At 35.2% G+C, this 14464-nt stretch overlaps 3 protein-coding genes across 3 annotated transcripts; 1 reads left to right on the forward strand and 2 right to left on the reverse strand.

The window, feature by feature from the left end:
• Nucleotides 1-710: 710 nt before the first annotated feature.
• Nucleotides 711-5813, forward strand: epdl2 (ependymin-like 2). Its single transcript, XM_084137550.1, has 6 exons — nt 711-824; nt 975-1009; nt 1150-1284; nt 1400-1586; nt 1886-1976; nt 5660-5813. Exons 1-6 carry the CDS (start codon nt 746-748, stop codon nt 5784-5786), a joined length of 654 nt encoding a protein of 217 aa, XP_083993676.1. The 5' UTR covers nt 711-745; the 3' UTR covers nt 5787-5813.
• Nucleotides 5814-5893: 80 nt separating this feature from the next.
• On the reverse strand, nt 5894-10234 carry otub1a (OTU deubiquitinase, ubiquitin aldehyde binding 1a). Its single transcript, XM_084137549.1, has 7 exons — nt 10138-10234; nt 9602-9663; nt 8638-8736; nt 8341-8459; nt 7965-8049; nt 6752-6946; nt 5894-6449 (listed from the first exon to the last, which is right to left on the reverse strand). Exons 1-7 carry the CDS (start codon nt 10181-10183, stop codon nt 6252-6254), a joined length of 804 nt encoding a protein of 267 aa, XP_083993675.1. The 5' UTR covers nt 10184-10234; the 3' UTR covers nt 5894-6251.
• Nucleotides 10235-11210: 976 nt separating this feature from the next.
• Nucleotides 11211-13019, reverse strand: cox8a (cytochrome c oxidase subunit 8A). Its single transcript, XM_084137552.1, has 2 exons — nt 12840-13019; nt 11211-11607 (listed from the first exon to the last, which is right to left on the reverse strand). Exons 1-2 carry the CDS (start codon nt 12957-12959, stop codon nt 11497-11499), a joined length of 231 nt encoding a protein of 76 aa, XP_083993678.1. The 5' UTR covers nt 12960-13019; the 3' UTR covers nt 11211-11496.
• Between the last annotated feature and the right edge of the window lie 1445 nt (nt 13020-14464).

A 14464-nucleotide genomic window follows, 5' to 3' on the forward strand; every position in this document is an offset into this window, starting at 1 on the left:
TAAAGGAATCACCCCACTGAACTGATACAGCACTGCCATTGACAGAGGCGGATGTGAGGAAATATCAGACTGCTGAATTCTGCAACTGGCCAATCAGATTTAAGTATTTCAGAAAGCCATGTAAACCTGCTTAGGCTTTTTTAAAATGGCTTTTCAGCAGATATAGAACATAGATGACTTTTCAGAAAGCTATAATCATCAGATTCTGTAAAATTGACAGTTTTCTGCCAAGTGCAACAACTTATTTTACTGTTTTAATATCATCAAATCATCTTGTTTTTCTCCATAAATTGTTATATGACTTGCACCTGCACTTGAACATTGACCTGTGGCGAGCAAATCTGAGATCATAATATGCTGAGTTTTCATAATGTGACTAAGGGGATTTTTTTTTTTTTTTTTATACTCCAGGCCAGGTTTTACACACGCACCCATTATCTACAGTGACACCTGACAATATTTCCTATTCTAGGAACTTCAAAAACATCCTATCTTCCTTCTGTTTTACACTTACTAAATGATTATTCCAACTAATACATAAAAGTAAGTAGCTTATATCGCCTCTAAGACCTTTAGTGAACTTGATCACTGACCCAATACCCAAAAGGACCAGTGTGGGTGAGTATAAAAACATGGAGCGATGATCCGGATTCAACTCTATAAGAAGAGGTGAGCTTGGAAACACTGCTGTTAGTCGCTTTAGCTCCTGCTTACCAGCACTCCTGTTTACCAGCACTCCACGGTAATGATGAAGATCCTGTTTCTGATCCCAGTTTGCCTGAGCCTGATTCTCAGCAGCTGCGCACAGAGGCCTGAACCCTGCAGTAAGACCTCCTGACCTTTCATCCTTTGCCTGCACATTTTAGTAAACTTTATAGTGCAGTTGAAAGAACAAAAAATGTATATATGCTTGTTTTGGATCCTTTTAAATGAATCCGTTTAAATGAAACTTGTTATTCTCCCTTGACTTCCAGAGTCTCCACCCTTGCTAGAGGGGGCGCTGACCGCAGTAAGTGGACTGTCTTGACATCTAAATTTGATCTCTAACTTCTCTTACTAGTTGGCTTATATCTGCAGAAAACTGTGCAAATGCTAACTGTGAGTTATGTGAAAATGCTCTCAGCAATATTATCTTCTTCTCCAACACAGTTCATCCCAGGGCAACACTTACGTGTTTTTGAGAAATTCTCCTATGATGCCTATGGACAAAATGTCCGAGTTCTAGCATCTGGGAAAGATGGCAAGGAGACCTTCTTTGTAGACAGGCTTCTGCTCTTTAGAGAGGTAAAGTACCACGGTTTAAGGAGAAATAGCAAGACATGAATTTTGCAAAATTCATCATTGGGGGATTGTGTTGCTGACTGCTAATATGACCCAGAGTTTGTACTCCTCTCAACAGGGGGTCAGCTATGAGATCCACTACCGCAACCAAACTTGTATTAAGACTGCATTAAAGGTACCATTCAGACATATTGGGGTTCCCCATGATGCCCATTTCCTGACTCAAATGGTCTTGGGTAGCAGCTCTATACAAGGACAAGGACTGCTCGTCAATAATTGGAATGGAACAGCGCAGGAAACAAAAGGTAATGTGCGCAGTTGTGCTGACTGATGATTCGCACAGACTGCAATAAACAACACAAATGTATTAAAACATCACAAGTTTTTTTTACTTTTCTAAACGGTCACAACAATCCAGACCAGTCTAAAATATAAAAACTTATAATAATACTTCTTTGGAAGAAGTATTGAAAGTGTATAGATGTTTTGAACAACAAAAAAGTTACTTTCAAGTAACTTGTCGTTTTGGCTTGAGTGAACCGATATAAAATTTGCTCTAGTTCCCTTGCTAGTTGGCTTATGTTCTCTGTACTGTTCTCTGCAGAAAACTATCTGCTGACCTTCACTGCGTTTGGCTGCGTGCCTCTCTACACCATTGATTTCACACAGAAAGGGGAATTATCTGTCATGACAAGGTTAGTGTTCAAAAGTAGGCTGATCTGTCCCATTCAGAAACTATAACCATGTCTAACTCTGTTTTTCATTAAAGACCAAAGACCCATGGATAATACTTATGTAATCAAGTCTGCAATCTTGTACTTTACTTACCGGTAACCACATTTGCAGTACACTGGTGGTGAAGAACAACAGCAGATTATGCAAGCAACTCTTAACCAATTACATGTGTTTACATCGCCTTTCCTCTTCCTCTGATCAAGGCTGTCTTCTTGCAAAAATAACAAATAACATGCACAGAAAACAAAATGTGTGCTTCATGAAAACATCTAATTATGTTAATAATCAAAATGAGAAAAGGAGGATGCTGAATGGGTCACAGATGTATACATAACCTTAGACTCTGAGTGAACATTTCAGATGTGTTTTTATATATATATATATATGAGTATATATATATATATATGTGTGTGTGTGTGTGTGTGTGTGTGTGTGTGTGTGTGTGTGTGTGTGTGTGTGTGTGTGTGTGTGTGTGTATAGAATGCCTAGGTAATGTATAGAATTAGGTCACTGATTCTTGAGAGTCGGGACAAAACACGTTTTAAAAAACCTTTTAAAAAAATACACACTATATCAATTAGAGTTATATGTTTCTGCAGAGAAAGGTCTTAGCTATTTAACCATGTAAAGGAACAGGTTCTAAATAAAAACACATTTTTAACAAATAAACATGCAGAACTGGATTTGTGTCAACTTCGTCAGACACACTAAAAAGTATACAATTTTAATTCTTCAAATCCAACAAGAATCTAAAGTTCTGAAGTATATTGTAATAGTGTTTAGCTACTCTGATATGTAAAAAAATTACAAAATATAAACTTAAGTTGTGATGTCACACTATTCTGAAAACTCAGATTTCTAAATATTTGCATTTTCAAACTTTGATTTTAATTTCAATATTGTAAAAACAAATTCCTTAAATAAATAAAACATAAGAGGATGTAGATCAGATGGTCCTTTATTACAAAAACAACATAAACTGAAGGAAAAAAAAAAAATTCCCCAAAAAATAACAAAAACATTCATACATCCAACGCTGTTGACGAAGATCTGGCGGTGTTGACGAAAAACTGACGGTGATGACGGAAAAACTGACGGTGTTGACAAAAAATGTTTGAATGTTTTACCTCAGATTTGTGAAGTGTTCACCTGTTTGTCATGATATGTTCTGACAATAAAGAGTAGTTTAGAACCACAATTAATGCTCTGTTTTCTACAACTTTCACTTAGGAGCAAAAATCTGCCTTTAAACTTGAAAGAAATAAAGATTTGACATTTATCGTGATAATTATCGATATCGACGGATATAAAAAAAAATTACCGTGATAATTTTTTTTTGCCCATATCGCCCAGCCCTACACTGGCTTCTCATTTCTCTATCTCTGTCTCTACATCTAAATATATGTATTAAAGTGCTGGCAAAGTTACACGTTACACAATAATAAGCAGACCACTGCCTGCCCATTCTCTACAAGTCAGATGTGTATGGTTAAATAATGTAATGCATGCTATGTATGTGCATTTATGTGTAAATAAAACCCTGAAATAACAGTTTAACCCTTCACTATATTCACAAATAATATTATATTCGCACATTAAGAGGTTATTGGTGGATTTGTCAACTCCGTCAGCTTACAGGTCAACTCCGTCAGACATAGAACCTGACGGAGTTGACGTCTGACGAGTTAATGTAAGGGCATGTATTTTCCCGCCAAAACATGTATTGTACACTGCAGCTAGGTAGTTTTTCCTCAGATGCTAGCTGTCCCAATAACCTCACTAAAATGCTTAAATTCAATCCACTATGGTTTAAAAAAAGTATCTTAACAGAAAGATGGTATTGACATGGTGCAGCTGTGACCATAGGAATATTGACATTGTTTGTCTAAAATATAAAAAAAAATTAAAACGCACCAGAGCATGTGTGGTAGTGCTGCATTCACCACAGGCAGGGAGATGAAAAGGGGTCCTCAGGGATATAGCTGACTATGCTATTTCCTGATTTAAAGAGCTTTATGAAAAAATCTGACGGAGTTGACAGAAACTGAGGACACAACTTTAATAGGCAGATTTTTATGGAAAATATTGTTTGATGTTCATTTCACGCATTGTTTTTTATATTTATACCCCTTATTTTTTATTTGATATATATGTTTTCACAATTGTAGAGCTTTTTTAAAGTTTTTTGGGATGGTTAATTTTGTGACCTCTTACTGAGGACAAGTGCAATAACATGGACCTTCTAACAACAGACCATACATTTAAACAAATTTTCCCCAAAAAGATAAAAAGGTTTATTCTAAAAATCAGATAGGTATATACAATTCCTTTAGATTCAACTATGTAAGTATGTCAATCATGATGAATTTCTTAATTTTTGCTATAAATTAGACTTTTCTATGTGGGACATGTTTTGTCCCGACTCTCAAGAATCAGTGAGGTAATGTATTTTGTGCAAAAAACATCAGGAATTCTATACATTGCCTAGGCATTCTATACAATACCGGGATTTCACACTTTGCCGGTAATATATATATATATGTGTGTGTGTGTGTGTGTGTGTGTGTGTATAGATAGAATAGAATAGAATAGAATAGAATAGAATAGAATAGAATAGAAAGATAGATAGATAGATAGATAGATAGATAGATAGATAGATAGATAGATAGATAGATAGATAGATAGATAGATAGATAGATAAGAAGTGGTCAAAAGTTTGGAAACATTACTATTTTTTAGGTTTTTGAAAGAAATATCTTATGCTCATCAAGCCTGTATTTATTTTATCAAAAATACAGGAAAAATGCAATAATATTGTGAAATATTATTTAAAAATTTCTTCTTTAATATACTTTAAAATATAATTTCAGTTATGCAAAGGTAAATTTTCAGTATCAGTACTCCAGTCTTCAATGTAACATGATCCTTCAGAAATCATTCTAATATGCTCATTTAATACTATAGTTATTATCAATGTTGGAAACAGTTCATATTAATGATAATTAATGTTAATATTAATATTTTTTTGGAACATGTTATACTTTTTTCAGGATTCATCTAAAAATAAAAAGTTAAAAAGAACAGCATTCATTCAAAATAAAATCTTTTCTAACAATATACACTACAGTTCAAAGGTTAATGCTTGGTTAAATCCTGTTCTTTTTTTTTTTATTCATCAAATCCTGATAAAAGTATCACAGATTATAAAAAAAATATTACTTTTTAAAACTGTTTCCAACATAGAATTATTTCTGAAGGATCATGTGACACTGAATACTGGAGTAATGCATTCTGCATCACAGAAATAAATTATATTTTAACATATATTAAAATAGAAAACCATTATTTTAAATTGTAATAATATTCAAATAAATACAGCCTTGGTGAACATAAGAGACTTATTTTAAAAAACATAAAAATAGTAATGTTTCCAAACTTTTGACCGGTACTATACAATTACATTTTCTGACAGTTAAATTGGATTGTTTCTTCATTTTACCAATTATTTTATACCATCACCCATTTGTTTCTAAGTATTTTACATTTAACACCTTAATAGGGATCACTGAAGTAATATATTTAAGCAAATAAAAAGTCATCAACCTCAAATGGATCCAGAGGCCAACATTTCTTCTTTCTGTAGCTTCTTCGACCTAGTGGATGGAATAGAGGACCCAAATGTCTTCATCCCACCTTCATTCTGTGATTCTGTGGAAGTGCTGCCGGCCAAAGAAGGTGTCACGACAAACTCCTTCATCGGTCTTCTCTAAGAGGAACAATGTGTATGTGTTTCAGTGCATGTCTAGCTGAAATTTCAGCATGGACGCACAATTTTAAACCTACGCACATTAAACAATGTGACTATGCAAACTATGACTACTGCAAGTTTTTTTTATTCTGATGAAAGTCAAATACAGTCAAACATGATAAAGCAATTTCCATTCCTATCATAAAAGACAGGCAGTCTTAACTACAAGAAACAAACAAAAAGAACAACTAAATGAAATAACCATATACCATACACAACTGAAAACAATTGATGATGAAGGTTAAACTGTACAATGTCCAGTGCCTTGTATAACAGATTCTCCAAAATTCTCCAAGAGTCTTAGGGGGTGTTTTGACAGGAAATTGCAATGCCGAGTGCTGGGTTCACATTTCACAGGTTTAGAGTCGAGTCAAACCCACAGCACAGAGATAGACGAGGCCTTTAGCAACCGATAGCAGCCGATCTGCTACTTGTACAGGATGTCGTAGTGGCCTGGTCGGTAGAGGAGGAAAATCTTGGGCTCTCCACCTTCAGGGAAGATGTGGTGATTGACTGTTCCTCCCTCTCCTCGATCCATGTACTCCACCTTGATGCACACGTTTAAAGCCTGAGCCAGAGCTATAATGTGAATGTGATCACTCTCTTTGGACATGGGCTCCACCTCCTGGCCAAAACAGAAGGACACGCTGGTTAAAAATGTTGCAAAGTCATTGAAGAGCAGGTTAATCTACAACAGGGGTGTCCAATAATGCTCCTGGAGGGCCAATGTCCTGCAGAGTTTAGCTCCAACCTTTCCCAACACACTTGCCTGGAAGTTTCTAGTAACCCTGAGGACCTTGATTAGCTGGCTCAGGCACGTTTAATTAGGATTGGAGCAAAACTCTGCAGGACAGTGTCCCTCCAGGAGCAGGATTGGACACCCCTGATCTACAAGAAGTGGATAAAAAAGGACGTGTTCAGTGTTACCTGTTGGCAAAACTCTCGAACGGTGCGGCCGCCCTCTATGAAGTGCTGGAAGAAGTCTTCCTCTCTTTGCAGGTACCCAGAGGTCACCAGCCGCAGATACACGACCAGATAATCTGATACGCTCTGCTCATTAAATGAGCCGAGCAGCTCACCTACAGACGGTTGCTTATCACATGTCTCAATCAGGTCCATGAACTGAAGTGAACAAGACAGGAGGAAATTAATTGTGTAAGAAATTCATTTAAGATTATAACTAACCCCAAAGAAAGAAAAGGGCAAACGGGAGACACGTTGTACTTATTTTCATACATAATTGTTATGTCAACAGGACTGATTTCAAGTTTCCAGTGTTGTAATTATAAACTTAAACTATTAAAAATAATTTTAGTTAATTAAAATAAAGCTGAAATATATTAGATGAAAAACAAATTTAAAACAAAAAAGGTAATACTTTATTACTACATGTGCATTCTATAGTTATAAATTATGCATAATTACAAGTAACTAACCCTAAACCAAACCCTAACCCTAACTCTATAGTAAGTACATGTAGTTCATTTTTATTACTCAGTACTTATTTGAGTAAGTACAATGTAATAACGTCATCTTAAAATAAAGTGTAACCCCAAAAAAATTAAGCTGGTCATATCAAGACCATCGTGATATGTAAGTGTACTTACTGTCACACTCTACAGTGTCTTTTTTTTTAAAAACTCAACAAAAAAAAACGTAAAATCCAAATTTTACAATCTACTACTTTCCTGCAACATTCTTTTCATTCACATAAGTGGTCATGCCGTGACGTTTCTATTGGTCACATGTCTTCACGTGATACAAATCCGCAGGTCAGAGTTCACCAAATCCGAACTTTAGAACAAAGCTAAATGCGAAGAACTTCTTCACATGTTCTTGCGTTTCCGGTCTCAAGCATATGAATGGAAGTCAATAGAACGAAAAGTGTAGTGTGACCGTCCCTTTAGAGATGTAGCCCTGGCAATTTACTAAAATATAATAAGATTAAAGTACTAAAATGACAAGAATGAATTAAAGCTAAATAGAAATATTCTTTTTTTAAATAAAATAAAAATAAACTGCATATCAAAACGACTAAAATTTGATATATAAAAAGTATAAAAAATAAAAGCTAATTTAAAATATTAATAAATAATAATAATAAAATATATATTTTCTGGACATTCTTCCAAAGACTTACTGTGTTGTGAAAATCTTCAATGGTGAATTCTGTGAAACCTTGGCTCACCAGATCCAGTTTACTCTTGGCAGCAATAGCCTTGAACCTGCCAAGTGAACGGAACCAAACACAGTCTTAGAAGAGTGTGCTAAAGGTTACAGGAGCTACTTGAGACCATTATCTTCTCCTCATACTTTCATGAAAATGATCTTAACAGGCTTGACACAACAAGTAGTTTGTCAGTCCACAATGAAAGTAAAAACGCTGCATGATGTGACGATCACTGCCATTTAGAACATATTTCATGTTTTTATATCTAGTTTTGTGGAGTAGGAATCATTTATTCAGCTAAATGAATAAATGATGTTGCCTTGAATATAGGCTGGCAGGTGGTTACCTATGTAATTCTTTGCTGTCTTCAAGTAAAGACTCCAGATGTGAGAAACCAAAGGCTCTGTAGAAACAGTTCCCATCTGGCCGTGTTTTGCGTATAGATGAGTACTTCTCCTGTAAGTCCTGTTGATGAAACAGTTTTGAAAAGAAAAGGTGGTGCTTGGAAATATTTGTGTATAAATACATATTTGTGTATGTGGCTGGATAACGGAGATAAAAGACAAAGATAACTGCATTATAAAATATTATGTATGCATAGTATTCCATAAACATTCATTCTCTATTGAAAAGGTTCACTTACTCTTATCTTCTGCTGGTAGATGGTGTCATCATCTGAATACTCTCGCTTAAGGACAGATAGTTCCTGTCTTTCTGACACCAGAGAAATACTGGTTGCTATCTACAATGACATTCAAGATGGGTTAAAGATTGAATCTTGCGATTTTTCTTAATGAGCATCATTCATGTGCATACATAAATACATGTATTAGGGCTAAAATGATCCCCACACCTTTTGACCAATTAATTTCCACGAGTCTTCCTGTCATTCATGATTACTGGATAATGATTTTTCTTCAAATAAACAAATTAGTAATAATAATAACAATTAGAATAACTTATAGACATTTTATTTAGTCAAATGCCCGAAACCCTAATATTTTCCAAATTTCCATAATAGTAGGAAACCTGGATCCTCATTAAACTGTCTCAAGTACATCACACATTTTGCTCGATTTTAATCGGTGATGTTACTTTAGTATCATTTAAATACTATTTTTTTTTTATAAGATCTTAAATTAGTTAGTATTTTTCTATTTTCATTTAAAATTTAGTTAAAACTTAAGCATTTCTGTTGTGTTTTTGCCATTTTATTCGTTTATTTTCTTTATGGGTTTTTTGTTGTTGTCTTATTTCGTTTACTGTCATTTTATAGTCTTTATGTGTTTTTTTTTAAATTATTATTATTATTTTAGTACTGCAAAGTGAAACTAAATTAAAATGAGAAATGCTTCCTTGGCAACTATTTGAAATAAAAATAGTTTACGTTTTTTATACATATTTCCATTAATTACTTAATGACAATGAACCTAATATTAATACATGTCTTTCAACTGTACTATAGCAGAATCAGAATCAGCTAAATCATGACCTGTTGAGAGGGTTTTGTTTGCAGAAAGACCTTTAACTCTAGAGGAGCGTGTATAAAGCATCACATGACATTACAATACAAATGAATGAGTAAATCGCTCAACAGTTAACGTTACCTCTTGCTGAATCTTATCTTGCTGTGCAATAATGGCTTCGTCATAAGCAAGACAATTCAGCCCTGTCAAAGAAAAAAACAAAATTAAGTGCAAAATATTGACAAATCTGCCAATTGCTTGAGTGAATAATACTTGTTTCCCCTAACGTTAACGTTACATGGTCAGGAACAAACGTAAGTAACGTTATTTGCTGTTACTACGAGACGAGTGTAAAGGTATTTCTACATTTGTTTCCACAGTGCAGTGCATATATAAAGCCGTGTGTGACACACGGGGAGCATTTTTGTTAAACGTCTATATTAAGCTAAAGCTAGCAATCGTATACAGAATGATACAATTAACGTTATTTGGACACCGAAACAAGTGCTTTCAAACATAAACAATGAACTCTCAGCTATTGCTATTAGCAGGTTAGCAGAGCGCTAGCTGCTCATCCCTTGGCTCCTGTGCTCCATACAGCTCAAAATCTCAGCGACATGTGCAAAACGATGTAAACAGAATTTGGTTCTGGCTAATAGCGGTAAAGTACTTCTCACCATCAGCCTCTTTTTGAGGGATCTCCTGTTGTTGCTCCTCCGCCATGTTCCTGCAGAACAGTCATTTCCGGTCACCTGATTGATGGGAACCCGCTGGAGATGAGTCTACTTCCGGATGAGATTCTTCACCACTTTGTACCTGAATCATGACCTGAATGCACTACAATATTGTTTTACACGTGTAAAACTGTTGACTTTTTAAAAGTTTTGAACCGAGTTTCTCCCATAAAAGCTGGTGGTAAGTATACATCTTGACATTACTAATAATTAAAAACGTTTTTTCTTTATTATTTTCTCAAACAAGGTGTTTAAGTGTTATCTTAAAAAATAATGTAGAGAACTAAAATAAATCCATTATATCATTATTTTTTTTCTAAATGGTTTACAGAAATTAGATGTTTGTCACCATATTTTGAGATCTACATTTGATCAGACCCAATAAATGATTCAGTAAATATGTTGCAGAACTCCAACATGAACTTATCTTATACAAGTTGCACAAGCCTTGGAGAGTCATTGACTTAGGTAGCCATTAAACCCATCATGCAACAGGTTATTGAAATGCATATGAGACCCTGGATCACAAAACCAGTCTTATGTTGCATGGGTATATTTGTGGCAATAGCCAACAAAACATTGTATGGGTCAAAATGATAGATTTTTCTTTTATGCCAAAAATCATTAGGATATTAAGTAAAGATCATGCTCCATGAAGATATTTTGTAAATTTCCCACCTTAAATATATAAAACATTTATTTTTGTGAATGGATGCAGCACTATCGCCAATAGAAATTGACAACTTTAAAGGAGATTTTCTCAATATTTTGATTTTTCTGTACCCTCAGATTCCAGATTTTCAAATAGTTGTATCTCGGCCAAATATTGTCCTATCCTAACAAACCATACATCAATGGAAAGATTATGTATTCAGCTTTCAGATGATGTATGAAATCTCAATTTAAAAAAAATTACCCATAAGACTGGTTTTGTGGTCCAGGGTCACATATATCATGCTTTATTCCAGCAGCAAAGTCAAAAAAAGAAGAAAAAAAAAAAAATACAGAGACTTAAATTTAAGATTTAAATAATGATTTATTTCAAATGTAACAGCTCCAGGTAATAAGAAACACCCATCATTAAATGTTATTACACAGTTGGTAACAGGGAGCAGACGCTCGGTGTAATGAAGACCGGAGTGTTTGGAGGAAAGTAACCAGTCGCATGGAGAGGTAGCTGGGTGGCTCAAGGAGAGGAGTTGTTCTGCTGTTCAGGTAAGTCGGAGGTCTGTGTGATGGTGGTCCCAATGTGTTAAAAGCAATAAAAACCAGACAAACTGCTTTCAGTCAATGACAGATTGATCACTCAGATTCAGCGGAGTCCCTCTTTTTATAGTTTTCCAGGTTGGCCAGAACCCACCCAGCTGGTCCCAGGATGGCAAGACTAAATAGGCCCAGACCAACTGTTGTCTCCTGTAGAAACAGACACAAGACCCAAACAACTGTTAGGTAACCATGTATTATTTCTTGTATTTAGGACTTAGCGTGAACACAACATTAAAGTCACCATGAAATCATGGAATATTTTAAAGGAAAACTGCAGTATTTATTATAAAGAATTTATTCATGCACATTATTTTTGATGTGCCCTCATTGTTGTTAAATCAACATATCTTCTCTGATGATGGCGTGACAACCTGCACTCAAGTGACACAGCAATAGCAAACCACAACAATGCAATCAAATTCCTATGAACAAATTCAAGTCCTGCCCTCCCTTTTTCTTGTTCGAGAAGCAGTTTCACTCGGATATGCGTCACAATTGAAGAAAAACAACAACAACGAATCGCAACTTCTGTTTCATGCAGACTTTAATAGAACTGTAGCAACACACGGATGACGCTTATCACTTGTAGCACTGCACAGACTTTGTACTTTCATTCCAATGCAAGCTAATCAATGCCATCCTGAGATTCAAAACAGCAGTATTGATATCAGTGAAAAAAAATATTTTTTAATGTTAGGTGCGATTAATTACAGAAAAATGACAGCACTTTGTGCAACATAATGTTTTCGTTTTTTTCCCTCTAATTAATTAGATTCTGGCCATATATATATATATATATATATATATATATATATATATATATATATATATATATATATTATATGGCCATAATCTCTCTAATTAAAGCAAGAAAACATCCTTCGGAGGAACAAGGAACCGTAAGAAACATACAGAAATGGATGAGAGACAATTTAAAGTAGAGGAAGACATGTACACTGTCTGTAGCTAAAGTATTAGCCTAGCTAACGTTAACTAGTGTATCATTATGTATCGCTCGAAATATACACATGGCCCTTAAACGCGAATTATTTTTTCTTTACAGAGTAACTAAAAGTAATAGGCTATAACTAAAAAGGTTGAGATTCAGTTCGCCATCGATATCCTCTTTCAGCTCCACCTCCACGACCTTCTGAATAACCGCTATGAGCCGATGACGTTTTGGGTGCCGTTTCAACCACAAACCACATTAGTCCAAGAATAATGCGAAAGTACAAACGATATCTAGTCACAATAATCGTGTGAATTAGAGCTCAAACTAAACTGAATTTGTATGTTTCCGATGACCACATTGGGTCTAAAGGTGAACGCCAACGAGATCATGGCCTTCCCTTCGCGAGCTGCAGAGGAATCATACTCACAACGGGCCCCAGTGCATCCTTGGCAGGACGCGAGGCGATGTTGGCTCGCTGGGTGATGGTTGATCCCCGCAGAACCGGAGCGGTGCGGATGCGAGCGATTCCCCGCAGAAATCCAGACATCTTGCTGCTCTGATGTATCGAGTATGTAATGAACAGGAAGAGGAAAATGACACCGGAATCTACAGTAAGCGCTCATGGGAAACATCCGTATGCGTGTGTGTGGGAGTTGTAGTTTTTTTTTTTTTTGCATAATAACCCATTTTTAGTTTGTTAGACTGTTAAAAATAAACAGTCTTGCACCGTCACTAGTTATACATTACATTGGTGTAGTTATGTAACAGTGACATGGCTTCTTCGTGGTGGCAGTTAAATGTCTACTAAAACCTCATGAGCTCAGCAGAACATGTGCCAGTTGACCAAAAGAGCAAGCAATCAGATCCTTGTCTGCATACTATAAGAATATATTTATATAGGCTACTGTTGAACTCTTATGAACTAATGCAGTCTGTCACCAAAATTCAAAGGCCCTGGGAAACATTTTTGGGTGTGCCCTTATTAAGGCTATATGGAGAAAAGGATGGCCTACTGGACACATATTGACCATGGTAGACTTTCACAGTGGTGGACCCCATTATATATTTTTAAATATTAAGTCTGTAATTTTCATTTCATATATATATTTCTTATTTTTGTCCTTAAAGTTTCTTGCATACCTGTGGCAAAAAACAACAACAAACATTTTTACATGAATTGTTTTTACAGGTAGGTTTATTTTGGGACCGATTTCCTTGAGTCTTGCCTTAAAAAAGTTGTTTTTATTACCATCATTACTAGAAAAAAGTCTTTGTGACCACATGGGCTCATAGTTGTCACTGTTGTAAGTTGCCACAATGAAAGCCTGTAATTAAATATCATGTTAGGCTGTTCTGTCATGACAACTCTTGGAGTGTTTGGCATGGTAATGATTATGGCCGTGTTAATATGTTTGGTCTAGGCGGAATAGATCTGCACTGTTAGACATTTAAAAGGGTTTTTAGTAACATGACTGCTTGTTTTTTTGTTTTGTTTTTCCTCAGTTGTGGCTGCCTTAGGAAACATAAGAAAAGTTTTATCCCACAAGTATTGACAGAAATGATCACTGGGAAGACGGAGTTGACATGTTAAAGCTGTGACCACAGAGACTTCAACATAATTTAAAATATAAAACATATATAAAACTTTCAGGGCTATGCGTTCAACTGTGGCATCCACAATGAGCAGAAAATAGGAAAGGGGTCCTCAGAGTTAAAGCTGCCCATGGCATTGCATGATTTATCCAGAATCTTTTAACAAGAGTTGATGCAAAGTGAGGACATAACTTTGATAGCCATTTTTTATGGAAAATATAATAAACTTGTTGCATTTTTGAACACTTTTGTTTGGCAGTTTTACATTGTGACCTCAGGGCAGGTTAAATTTCATGTATTTTATAGAGCATGTGTTTAAAATTATTTAAAAATGTAAGGAATGAATTTCCAGAGTATACAGATTTTCTTTAGATGTAACTTTTAAATTGTGATGAATTTTGTTTTATTTTTAGCATAAAGAGGGCCTTTGTGTGTAGGACATGATCTCAAGAATCATTG

The sequence above is a fragment of the Abramis brama genome (assembly GCF_963993115.1).
Source record: "Abramis brama genome assembly, chromosome: 15".
Taxonomy (NCBI): domain Eukaryota; kingdom Metazoa; phylum Chordata; class Actinopteri; order Cypriniformes; family Leuciscidae; genus Abramis; species Abramis brama.

Bases quoted from the DNA above. Each gene is read 5' to 3' on its own strand.
- epdl2 (XM_084137550.1), top strand. From the start codon at position 746: ATGATGAAGATCCTGTTTCTGATCCCAGTTTGCCTGAGCCTGATTCTC. The intron at 1,010-1,149 runs GTAAGTGGACTG...TCTCCAACACAG, and splicing joins TAGAGGGGGCGCTGACCGCA to TTCATCCCAGGGCAACACTT. The intron at 1,587-1,885 runs GTAATGTGCGCA...TGTTCTCTGCAG, and splicing joins AACAGCGCAGGAAACAAAAG to AAAACTATCTGCTGACCTTC.
- otub1a (XM_084137549.1), bottom strand. From the start codon at position 10,183: ATGGCGGAGGAGCAACAACAGGAGATCCCTCAAAAAGAGGCTGATG. The intron at 9,664-10,137 runs GTGAGAAGTACT...TTTCTTTGACAG, and splicing joins CCCTCAAAAAGAGGCTGATG to GGCTGAATTGTCTTGCTTAT. The intron at 6,947-7,964 runs GTAAGTCTTTGG...TGTTCACTTCAG, and splicing joins TTGAAGATTTTCACAACACA to TTCATGGACCTGATTGAGAC.
- cox8a (XM_084137552.1), bottom strand. From the start codon at position 12,959: ATGTCTGGATTTCTGCGGGGAATCGCTCGCATCCGCACCGCTCCGGTT. The intron at 11,608-12,839 runs GTGAGTATGATT...CTGTTTCTACAG, and splicing joins AGGATGCACTGGGGCCCGTT to GAGACAACAGTTGGTCTGGG.